Genomic DNA, 12,826 nt, shown 5'->3' with positions numbered 1-12,826 from the left:
GGGTGGTCACAACTCTGCTCTTGCAATATTAATTACTGGCCTGGGACAGCCACAGAGCAGCTTATTGGCTGTGCACAAAATGCTTCCATGTGCTGAGCTTCTGCAGAGGCTGCCCCTGTGGGCTTTGCTAGACAAACACTGCAGCTCCCAAGAAGTCTGAGTGCTAGGCTGATTTCTAATTCCACCAGCAAACCTTCACCTCTGGAGAGGAGCTGGGAGCCTGGCCCAAGGAGCAGCAGCAGATTTCTTAATCTCTGAAGATCTGAGGACTTTCTTCCTGGAATCTTTTTTAGATCCAATTTATAAGTATTCAATGCCCTCTCCTTCCCCACAGACTGACAACTCAAAAGAACTGAGGATGGAGGGAAACAGGAAGAAATGGGGACAAGAAGCATCATGGGAATTCCCTCAAACTGAACTTCCACACCTAGGTAGAGCAGAAAAACAAGAAGGAAACAACTCTCACAGTAGTGGAAGACATGCAACAAAATATCCAACTGTGTGCTTCTCCGAGAAATGGAAGGGAAAATTATCCCTAAAAATGCCAAGCATGTAGCACAAATCGTTTACGAAGAGAATACATCTGTAATTACAAGTTAATTTAGCTACCCTGCTGCCAGGAGTAACTGGGAGCAGACGAAAGCGGTCAGCGTCATCTTCTCATTCCCTTGGGACCAGCCCGGGCTGGGTTTTCTTGGTGGAACACCTCCCTCCAGTGGCCAAAGCCAAGTGATTTCCACAGAGCTCGGGCAGCTGGGGACCCAAGCTGGGACAAGCAATTGTCCTTGAGTCCCCCACTCTCTCCTTCCAGCTCCACAACAGGCTGAATGGAAAGCAGCAGTGCCCTTCCCCACCTAGGAGCCATCCGGTCAGGGCTGGCAGTTTTGCCAGGAAGCGTAGCCCTCTAAGTCGTGGGGCCCTGGGAAAGCATTACCACCTGATTAAAGCAGGGTGCCCTGGGAAAACAACCAGAAAGGGGAGACTCCATGTGACCAAGAACCAAGCTCTCCTCAAGCACAGCCCAGGACAGCCTAAAGGAACAAGTTGTACTCACAGGTAGGACAGATCATTGTACACTACTGTGGCTCCAGGATCCATTTAAGCCCGTCTTGCTCTGCACTCATCTGGTCAGGGTTCCTGAAATCTTGACTTAGAACAGTTGCCACCAGTGTTTGCTGGTAGCAACCCAGTACCTTCTCTGCAAACTTCATTCTGTTTCTTCAAAACATGTATGAGGACTTAGGTCATGCTTATTGCTTCCTAAAGCAACAGCTGTAAAATTCATTAGTACACCACCTTAGGCTCTTCTGAGCCATTTCAAATGTCCAGATGCACCAATATGGTGCAGGATCTGAAGGAATTTTGAGATCTAGCTCATATCCACTTCTCAGTTGCTTAGCTGAGAAAAGCAAGAATATTTATATAGTTGGTCTATCTACTTCTGAAGAGCTTTTCAGTCACGGCCAGCATGTGGTGACATAAACTATGAAAAATGGCCATCTAGCTTTCTTCCTTCTCACAGTGGCAGGGCAGGGCCTGAGGAATCCTACTGAAGGTGACTAGGAAAAAATTATATAGTTAAGCTTGCAAGAGCTGTATGCACTGGGGGCATAGCAGCAAGCTTGTATTTCATCAGAATTAGTCCCCAAGGCTTATGACTTCAAACTGTGCAGACTGTGCAGATCTGAAGCAACACCTTCAAATATTTCACTTAGGAGATAGCAGGTAATTCAAGGAACTATTACTCAGTCAGCTCACCCTAAGACAAACATACTTCATAAAACAAGACAAAGTTTACTTTAGAATACAGCCCAGAAAAATTATAACCTCCCCCTGCTGGGCAGGATCTTTACAGCCCACACTGATCTCACACATGCGTATCAGACCTTTTGGTACTTTGAACAAACAAGATGTCAGTGATCTGCACGTAAAGCAGAAAGGGGTGGAGAAGAAGCAAAGGGAAATCACTTCAATACACAAGTCACAGAAAGAGATATATATTTTTTAGCAAAGTCTTTATTACAGAAATATTCACCCTCTAGATTTTTATATCTGTACATGCATTTCTTCCAGTAGGAAGATGTTGCTAAAACCAGACAAAAACAAAAAAGGAAATCCAGAATGGGCTCCTTTTTACTTGCTGCTCAGCATTGGCATCTGTAACTGAACAAGAATCTTACAAATAAGAACACATTAGAGAATAGACTTTGTGTTACAAAAGCTAGCAAGCTTTACTGCTAAAGGTGCCTTCTGCTATAGAAAAGGTCAGCTTGAAGGATCTGTGCAGGAAGGGGCAGATATCTCGGAATTGCAAAGCCTTATCAGACCTCCATAAAAACCAGTTGCCCAGTCACTCTCCCCAGTCATTGCTCTGTCCAAAGATAAGGACAGAGCAGGGACCCACTGCTGGGGCCCTGATTCCCTGCACCAGCCTTTCTTCCCAGAAGGAAAACCAAGTAGGTTTTACTAAGTAGGGTTATTACTACCTGCCCCACCCCTGACAGGAGATAGTCCTGGAACCACCTCTGTAAGGCAAAGGCTCTCTCACCAAGTACCTTGTAACAGGTCCCTGGCAAGGACCATCCACTTATCTCCCATCCAGCTTCCTGATGTCACAGTCATTGTACCATGCCTAACAGCAGGAAATCTGCTGTGCCCAAAACACCTCTAAGAGTGAGGATTTGCACCCAGCTCTCTTATGTAAGCAGTTGGGCCAGTGTTTCTTGTGCATTTCCTACCTTATTCTGGTCTACACCACTCCTTGCTGCTGACCACTGGCTCAATAGAACAAACAGCCCAGCCATTAGCACAAAATCCTGCAGCCTGCACAACTGCAGAACCTGCTACTTATCTGCTGCAGTGCTGGCACTTGAGGCAGAACTCAGGATGCAGCCATGGCTCCGGACCACAGTGGAGTCAGAAGAATGAACAACTGAAATAAAAGCAACTTATCTTTGCATCCCAGCTACAGAACCTATACTGGGCACTGATACCAGTGATATTCTCAATATACAGCATCAGCAATCCAGTCAGATCCCTCCATATTCATATCTAAATCCACAGCTAACAAATTTTATGTTCATAAAGGAGCAGGGGAAGAATCAAAATAATTGTAATCTCTATAAAGTTGGCAACCCGAGAATGCAAACAGCAGAGCCAGCCTGGGGCTGAGTCCACAGTATGCAGCAGTCTCTGAAGTAACCTCCAAGCTGACAAGAGCCAGCAAAGCAGAGCTAGGGGGAAAGGAAAAGATAAAGAGGCAAATGGGAGAAACATGTAAGTGTAAAAACCAAAACCCAAGGGATCCATTCCAGAAGCAGCTGAGCACCACCACCACAATCTGCTAGGTCACACTAGGAATAAATAAGCAGGCTTGGCTCCCTCCTGGTGGCTTCTTATCAGGCTCAAAGGGAAGAGCTCCACTGAAGGCAAGGCATAGCTGACTCCAGAAACAGGAGAAGCGAGTGTGACAGTAGCACTCTGTATTTCAGATGAGAACCTAGGCTGGATGATGTATAGTAGGAGCTGAATCAGGTCAACTGCAAGGGAAGAGAAGGCCTATAAAGCATGACTAGTTACCACCACAAGTCAGTGAAGCAAGTGAAGCTACCAAAGCACTGGAATCTCAACAGAATTCCTGGCTCATGGGACTTCAGAGGAGAGGTGAAAATATGTGCAGAAGAGCAAGGGAGAGAAAAGTTACAGTATGTTAGGTCCAGTGGGTTGTAGAATGAAGATATGAATAGCACTGTTTAACATGGAGCAGGCAGCAAAAGCATTGTCCCCTCAGGTTAATCGGTGTCTCACGTGACACGAGACAGTTTAAGTTCTGCTTCTTGAAGTAGAAATAATCCAGAGGCAGGATGCAGGTGGCCCGAGGACCCTATTGCCAGAAGATCAGGCTGTGTTGCAGCTCTAACAGTTCTTAGCAGAGTGGTATCAGAAATGGGATGTCACAGGAGTAATGGTCAATGGTTGGACAGTCTGGGTATGAGGCAGGAATGTTCTGTTTGCTCCTTTCTCTGTGGTGCCATAGCTCTGGAGTCAGCCAACTCAAGACTTGGGCACTTTGGTGTAGTCTTCGCTGTGTATGTTCTTGCAAAGCGAAATGGACAGTATCATCCCCAGCAGCTGGAATAAGTATGAAGAATGGGAACAAAATCAGCAACCAGCAAATCAGACAGGGGAGCTGAATACAGTGAACATATTTTAATGACACCATACAGGTGAACAGGGTTAGTCCGCAACACAAGGCAAATGCAGTAACTGAAAGGACAAAAAATTTGGCTTCATAAAGATGTGACTTAATCTGGAAACTATGTTATGGGCTTTTTAAGGCAACAAATGGGATTTCACTAAAGTGGGATTTTGCTCGCCTCGGTATTCTGGTTACAGAATTGCCAGAAGTCAGATACAGCAGGCAGAACCACAAGTAGACAAAGCTTTGTTCGATTTTCAATCCAATCAACAAAAGCCACAGTTCGGGCAGACACAACCAAGGGCTAGAACTGCACTGCCATTAAACCAGGTGTCTATTACTTGAGAAAACAGCTTTACCTTTAAAAAAGTCTCCATGATAAAGCAGTATAGGTTCATGTCAGGAAATTACTTACCTCTATAACAGCAACACCAGTGCAAACCCCAAGAATGATACCAAGGTTGTCCTTCAGCCACTCCTCTACACCATCCATACACCCCTATAGAGAAAACACAGCCACAAAGAGGAGAAGCATGGATCTAAATATCTCAAAACTGAAAATCCATAACGTATCTTTGCATGCAGGAATTATCCCAGTTACATGCTATACCATGTTTCATGGAAGCTTTTGCAGAAAAGGGCAGGATCCCTGTCACCCTGTCCCCCCTTGCCCCAAAGTCCACAGGTACTTCAAGCAATAAGGACATCAAAGAAGTGCTCTAAATTTTCAGAGGAACAAAGACAAGGCAGCCTCAGTGGAAGCTTCACAGGGCCCAGACATACTCACTCACCTGCTCATGAACAGGCCAGTCAGCATATGTTGCAGTGCCATTGAGAGGGTCTTCCAGATTGCAGAAACCTCTTCCTTCCACTAAGTCCTTAGATCTATTGGAGCAGGAGCACGGATACTCAGTGTTGCTTTTGTTCCTAAGAATCTCATTATTTTCCCATTCCTTTGCTCCAGTCCAACCACAGCAGGCAATCTAATAATGAGAGAGAGATCATTACAGTCTTACACTTTGCACTGGCAAGATAACTGCACATGACAAGAAGCAGGTAGAAGTACTCAGGAGCTCTCTGTGCAACAGCAGTCAGGCCATACAGTTTACATGAATTAGCAGCACTAAACACCACCCTGGTTACTTATGTGTAGAGCTGTCCAGAACACAGGGACATTATTTCCTTCTAAAGAGCCACTCTGCTATCAAAACACGAGGTCAAGGGCCCCGTGTCTCAGCTGTGGCCCCGGGGCAGCAGCAGCCACCACACGATGGCGTCCCCATGCCACCAAGCCCCAGCACATCACTGCGCACCAGCGTCCGCCTGGGTGCAGCATGGACCAGCTGGAACACGGGACAGGGAGACATTTCCACCCGAAGAAACATTTACATTCCTACAGAGCCACGTGATAAAACCGTATTTGCTGAAGGGAAAAGCACATCGGGAAGTGTAGCAAGGAGTAAGATCCTAAGCATGGATCCCAGCGCTTGCCCACTGGTACAGAGCAGAAAGGCTGTCTATGTCGAGGTAGAAGTTTAGGGAAAATCCTTCTTTGCTCGGAAAGGAAAAGTAACATTTCTGCTATAATAGACATGAGATAAAAGCAGCTGAACATCCACATCAGGACAAGCATTTGGTTTCCAAAAGAGTGCTGTAAAGACACAGCCTCCAGAAGGAACTACATCTCCCTCACAAGAGGTTTGGACTTTACCTGCTGGTTTACAGAACCCCACCCTCTTTCAAATGCTAGCTCCAGTGTGTGAGATGAAGTAGACTCTTAACACTCAAATTCTCCATCTCTGCAAAATCTTTTTCTTCTGCTCCTACATAAAAGAAGGGCCCAAGCAGTAGCCTCCCTCCACAGTAGAATCAGGCTTCTCTTGAGTTCACTACCAAGGAGTTACAACTACAGTGAAAAAACATACATAAATCATTCTCCAAGGAGGAGAAATACTGCAGGTCAGTGTTTTGCAAACCAAAGAACAGATAGAAGACAAATGCTGTTACTTGTACTTACTACACATCAGTCCCACGCTGGCCATGTATTTAACTACAACAGCCAGCCAGCTCTCAAGCTGTGGTTTGGCAGTAAACAGCTGTCATGACTCCAGTGTGCTTGAATACCCTCTAGCTGCTCAAGAGCTGACCCTGAGGCTAAAACAGAAACCATGGGCAGTTGGATGGCTCCCAAGAACGCTGATGCTTGCAGAAGAACCATCACAATAAGCAAGCACCATGCACCAAGTAGTAAGGCAGGTGGTGCTGCTGACTTGCCTAATAGTAAACTAGGGACTCTTTGCTACAAAAATGTGCAAAATGTTTTTCACACATGTTAGTATTCAGAAGGCCCAGCAGACAAAGAGAAGTGTTGGAGTGCCATTTGACAGGCTGGATACATTAGGCCACACAGCCAACACTAGCTAGCTCTAAAACCCAGCAGACAGGAATGGTTCAGGGTCTGACACAGAAGCAGCAAGCAAGACCATTTTCTAGTCTGCAGGCACCAAAGCTCACAGGCCACTTTGTAGATCAGCCAGATCAATGGGCAATAGTTGCTGCTCTGTCCTCAGCCTAGCTTTAAAGGTCATTACCTGCACTGACAAATAGCATCATCTACCTCTTGCTGCCCCCCACAACTCACCTGTGTCTGCACATAGTCCCACGCATCTTGCAAGTTCCTCTTATCTTCATTCGAAGGGTCATATTTTTCAATCAGATTTACAACTATACCAGACAACTCAACTTTCAACTGGCAAGAAAAAAAGAGGCAAGAGAGTTAGATTATCAATTCTTGTAGCCTTTTCTTTGGTGTTTCAGATACAGATATATAAAGCTACAGTCACTCATAAAAGCTGACTGCAAATAGTTAACAAGTACAGATAAGGGGAGCAGCTTTGCTGCTCAACAGCCAAAGCACAAGCAAGTCCTTGCCAGGACATGGGGGAAGCCTACAAATCAGGTGAGCAGTAAGGAAGCAGATCAGGTATGATTGGCCTGCTAAGACACAGGCTGAACAACTAATTGCCTGCCCCAGACAAGACAGATGTGCAAGGTAAGTGCAAGCTGAAGGACAACACTGCCTTAAGGACTCCCAGGTTATGTGTTTCTAACTTCATACTGCAGGCGAGACCCTGGTCCAGGATCTCTGCCACTGCAGTTCATCTTCACTGCTCAAGGAAGGTGTAAACCACTCTGCTCATGAATGCAGATGGGTTTTCTGATACACAGCTGATGGAAACTTGCCTTTTTCACAATGTGTTGCTCAATCTCTCCCCAAACTCCCACAAGTCCTGTTTCTATATTAAGACAGGAAGTATTACAACTACCTAAACTGCTCATTAACAGTCTTATCACAAAGTTCAGGTGTATCAAATCATCCCTTCACCACCATTCCTTTTCCAGAGATATTTACAACACCCTTCAGTTTGATGAGAGGTGCAAGCTACCACCTGGCAGACTCCTTCACCTTCTCCCTCCCACCTCCTTCTGAAGCTCTTCTTAAGCAGGCTGTACATGAAGGACAGACCCAGATGTACAAGAGGTTGGAGAAAAGTGCCATTAGACTGCCCGAGGGATAGGATAGAGTTACATCAGCCTAAGCACCAGGATGTTCCCATCCCACGTATTACCTTTTTGACTGTGGTGCTACAGCGTATTTCAAATAAGTGGAAATGGGTTTTCTCTTTTCTTCTTCTACTATGAAGCATTTTCAATGACCATGGCAAATACCAGGACACTCAGCAAGAGAAAACACTGCCTACTGTTGAGAGAAACTTCTCTACATCAGCAACTCCTCTTCCTAGGAAAACTGCAGCTCAGTTCACTGGGATCAGCTATGTCAGGCCAGACGGATGGGAGCTGCATGATCTTTCTTCTCTTGATGTCTATCTCTTCCCCTTTTAATTACTTCACTTCCCCTTTTCCTTCCCTTCAAATCAAGGCAACCTGACCTGTTTCTCACTAATGAGATTGGCCTTGGCTGCTGCCATAAGCCTTATCAGTCACTGAACCTCTGAGCTCCCACCCTGACCCCTCCTGCACACTGCTGCTCCACATGCAGAGGGAGGCAAGGAGAGCTGGGTTTGTTTTCCTACCCTGGGCCCATCTAGCCCCTTAGCTATTGGGTCAGATGGAGCCTACTGCCACTTCTGCAAGAATCCCAGACCCACCACAAGCAGACAGGACTTGAACCTGACGTCCCCAAACACAGCTACACAGGGAAGCTGTGCATCCGCTTTGCCCTTACTCTTACAAAAGAACAGGCAAGAACAGGCTGTTTGTCCTGCAAACAGCTCCTGTTCTCTTGTTTCAAGAAGTGAGGCATTTCAAATTAAAGAAAAAAATTCAGGCATTCCTAGGTGTTTTAGCAAGCAATCTGAGAGAGGGAGAATATTATGCAAACAAAGGCACAGCTCTGGAGCCACACGGGCAGCTTCCTTGTGGGTTTAACCCATAGAGCAGCCCAAAGGGAAAACACAGGCATCTGCAGCTGTTCACCCCTAAGCACCTGGCAGAGGAAAACCAAAAGAGCAACAAGCTAGAAAGGCACATGGAACACACAGGCTTTCAACATTCTAACCATCTCCACCCATTTAAAGCTATCAGGACTTAGCACTGTGTGAGACATGAATACCTCAGGAAATGGCTACCCTTGCTTTTGGGGCTTCTTGCTCCTTCCCAGCTCTAGCAAACCCAGTGTCTGAAGGCACAATCCCACCACCTCAAAGCAGGGGCACTTAGATCCTAGGCACCAAAGCCACAGCTCACTGCCAGAAAGCAGCAAGGCTGTCAATCTCCCCACCACATGGGCTACTGAAGAGGGAGATGGGGAAAGCTGAATGCCAGAGGGAAGATCAAGTCTTTGATCACACAATGGATTGTGCAGGCTTCTTCCCCTATCAGACACTGTCAGTCATCCATCCTGTCCCTGTCAAATGCCAGCTAGATCTTTCCCTTGGCACTTATTGGCATCTAGCCTGCACACAAAAGCACTCTCAAAAAACAGGAGGGAGCTCTCCTCTGCCTTGTCACTTCAGATTCTGAAACTCATGCATAGTCCATAGCCCCAGACAAGTCACTGCACACAATCACACAGGCCTGTTTGCTGCAAACAATAGCTAGCAAGTAGGGCTATTCCCAAAAAAACAACACTCTCCTTTATTCAAGGCACTTAGAGCCAAGCTGCACAGAACTGTGTGAACTAGGCCAAGAGAGAACTTGCCCAGGCTCTCACACATTTAGGGGCTTGTGATCCACTAGATGTAGGGGATAGCAACAATCAGTTCAAAAAGCAGAATATCATGCGCAGCATTTGTGATGTTACTATGTTGCTCATAAAAAAGCCCCACCCTGCAGTTTCAATCACCAACAAATGCAGGGAAACTAATCTTGTATCAACATCCTCCCAGAAGCACTGGGCAATTCCAGTCTGAAGGGGCATTCCTCTAACAATGCCCATGGGAGAGGCAAAGCAGCAGCCTTCCTGTCAGAGGCTCAGCCTTTTACAGTTAGTGTAACTCTATTTCAGTATACTTTCATTTGTCAGTGTGGGGGAGGATTTTGACACCAAAAAGGAACAGATATGCCAACAATAACTTCAAGTGAATCTATAGAAATAAATACTTCAGTTACAACTGAAGGAGTGAGTATCACCTTGCTACATTCTGGATCCAAAATCTTTTCCTTCACCCTTGTTGTTCCTTGTTTTATATCTACCCAAGTTCCTGAAGTCAGAAAGAAATAAACACAAAGAACACAATAGATATCTAGGGACTGGTTGTTGAGCAGTTTCAGTGTGCCTCACTGTGCTTCAAGCTGCCCTGGGATGACGTACAGCCAGTGAAGCAGAGCGACTTGCACAGCAGCACTGAAGCGCAGCCCCAAACCACTGTGCTGGAGGTTTCAAGGAAAGAGCTTCCTCAAGCAGTTTTTCTTAGTGCTCTAGGCAGGTACTTTGGAGGATCCCTGAAAAGAAAATGGCTCTAGAAGAGCTTTTCCATTAATTTTGTTCATTAGGGACTGAACAGGAGCATCTGTTCAAAGCCCAACTTCCCTGACCATTCTCCCAGATCTGTAAAAGTGATGATCTCAGTCACGCCAGCTCCAACAGCTGTGGAAAACAACCCCCAGCACTTTTAAACTCTCCCTGGTCTGATGAGGTTTAAATGAAGAGCTACAGCTTAAAAGTTGGAGTTTTCTAGAGTAGATTGGCAGCTGGATGAGAAATGCTAACAGAGGTACAGAATTTCCTGGTTTGAAGTCACATTTCCCCATTGCAGGGGAATGCCCATCCCCACACCTCCATATCTGCATTAGTCAGAGCTGTTTGTTGAGAATTATCTTTACACACCACTTTTAGTCACAGTTTTAGTTTCTCCTTCAGCTTCTGCTAGCCCAGAGAGCAAGCTACAGTCATACCACATTTGGCAAAGAACCCAGCCAACAGCTGCTCAGTCACCACAGTACAAAGCTTACATCAGTTATGGTGGAGGCAGACACCTTCCCCCTGTCCCAAACTTCTCCACCAGGCCCATCCGTAACTTCCTCAACTGTTCTGCTTTCTGTAACCATCAAGCTAAAGAGCTGGCTTAGGAGAGGAAAGCAGTCATACAGTGGTATATGCAGCAAAGGACAGGGTTACTCACAACTTGTACCAAAAGCCAGTAGTGACCCCACAGCTATAGCTTGTTTTCACTACATAACTGTGGCTCCCAGTTTAGCTCTCAAGTAGCTGAAGGCCTCATCAGGCATTGCCTTGGCCAGGGAACCTATACCTATGATGGACTGTTGCAATGCTTAGATAGCTCAAAAACAGGTAGTTCCCTTTTACACCAAGCAGCATATTGGAGCTCTAGAAGCACACACTGTGAAACTGCCTTCCTGACAAAGGGATCCACTTCAAAATATTAAGCCACTTGGCTTTAAACTCCAGCTGTAGAACAGGAACCATCAGATATTTGGGTTTGCTCCGGAGGAAAGAGGACAGCTCTTCCAAGAAGAGTTCTACCCGCAGATGCAGAAAGACTGAAAGGACAGAACAAGATGGCACAAGGAGGAAGACCAGTCAAAAAAGCACTCAGGCTGGTAACTCCTCAAGGCACCAGGGATGGCAACATAGTAGTAACCACTGCTGCTACATGTCCAAATAGTTGTCTACAGCAGGATCAAGAGGAAGTGTGGTCTAAAGCATTTCAGGACTTTTCCCACTGTTCCCACTACCCAAAAATAAAGTCTGCATACCAAATAAAATTTCATAATCCTTGAGAAAGCAGCAGTCTTGAGGCAGATTCAGAAAAATCAAATAGCAAAGCTATTGAGCCAGGGTAGAGAAAAGGAGAATCCAGTTATGCCTGCTAACAGGATAGCCCAGTTTGAAAGAAAGAATTTCTAGGTATCACCCTTCTCCCAAGCCAAGACTAAGGAAAAGACACAAGCTAATAAAGACTTACCGTTTCTTTCTGGAAGTAGATGAGCAGTGCAGCAGCAATCTGAGCTAAGAGGATTATCATCAGGCAGGTGAAGTACTGAAAACAAAAAACAATAGGTGATCACTGTCAGTCTTTAGAAAGGTCTGTATATACAAAGTTGATAAAATTACATATACAAGAGAAATCACAACATGAGCTAATGTCTTTTTGCCCGCAGACAAACTCTGCTATCAACAATGCTTTCCCAGGAAAAGGCTGGGACCAACGTCAGAGCAGTGCACTTCAGCACTTCTCCCATTGGGCCAACAGAAAGCCTTCAGGAAGGAAAGGGTTTACACACACTCTCTGCACGAGTCATCTCAACTGAGACTCTCTCTCTCACAGCCAACTCCATTCACAGACCATTCTGGCCTCAATCAAGCAGATGGACTCTGCCTACCTTGAACCTCAACAGAAAAAAAAGAGTCAATTTTACCAGCCTAATTTTTTAATGTGTTTTTTTAAAAAATCAATTACCCTTTTAAAAATGCTATTTAATTTGTTTGAGGATCTCAACTCAAGATTCACCAGCAAACTGCTGAGGTTACTTTTAAATGGTGGCAGCTACTATTGCTAGACAAGGAGATGCTGCTAATACCAGGACACCCAGTGTGTGCCATGTTCGGTTTCCATTACATATTTGCTCTGAATAAGATAGAGTCATGTAGCAAGCAGAGGTGCATGAAGCTGGTATCATCTCACCTATCATGGACAGAAAGCTTCCTATAGATGAACTGTTTGGAAAGAGGTCCTGACATACAGGACATTCCTTGTTGGGTCTCTCTCAACTCCTACACTTTCCGCAGATGTGACATAACAGGACACTGTCACTCTTCCTCTTTTCTTTCACTGCCCTTGGAACTTGCTCTTCCACCACTGAGAGCACAGTACCAACTGGGAAGTCAGGGTTAGGGGGACAGGGTACACTTCTCAGTTGGCAGTCCTCAACTGACTGTGTGCAAGAAGTGTCAGTGACATCCTCTCTCATTCACAGTTCTGAGCTTATTATCAGTAATGTCTGAGGAGGTCTGCTGCAGTCTGCTGACTGCTGGAGAATTTAATATGTGCAAATTAAGAACTAGATCTAAGTTGACCTAGTAGAAATAACATCCCCAGGAGACCGAAGCCCCATCTACAGCCCAACAGATATTTTACAGGAGAT

At 45.6% G+C, this 12,826-nt stretch overlaps 1 protein-coding gene across 4 annotated transcripts in view; it reads right to left on the bottom strand.

Moving 5' to 3' along the window:
- Positions 1-1,996: 1,996 nt before the first annotated feature.
- CD82 (CD82 molecule) overlaps positions 1,997-12,826 on the bottom strand; it is a 38,574-nt gene continuing 27,744 nt past the window's right edge. For all 4 annotated transcript variants that reach the window (XM_038137828.1, XM_038137831.1, XM_038137830.1 and 1 more), the window contains exons 5-9: positions 11,647-11,721; positions 6,840-6,947; positions 4,990-5,181; positions 4,614-4,697; positions 1,997-4,131 (exon numbers count right to left, since the gene is read on the bottom strand). In XM_038137828.1, coding sequence (XP_037993756.1) covers positions 4,054-4,131; positions 4,614-4,697; positions 4,990-5,181; positions 6,840-6,947; positions 11,647-11,721 — 537 coding nt within the window. In that variant the 3' untranslated portion in view covers positions 1,997-4,053. The remainder of the gene's footprint in view (positions 4,132-4,613; positions 4,698-4,989; positions 5,182-6,839; positions 6,948-11,646; positions 11,722-12,826) is intronic.

The sequence above is a fragment of the Motacilla alba genome, chromosome 5 (genome assembly GCF_015832195.1).
Source record: "Motacilla alba alba isolate MOTALB_02 chromosome 5, Motacilla_alba_V1.0_pri, whole genome shotgun sequence".
In the NCBI taxonomy this organism is placed as follows: domain Eukaryota; kingdom Metazoa; phylum Chordata; class Aves; order Passeriformes; family Motacillidae; genus Motacilla; species Motacilla alba.
Note: the sequence above shows the minus strand (reverse complement) of the source record. Positions and strands in the feature narration are given on the sequence as shown.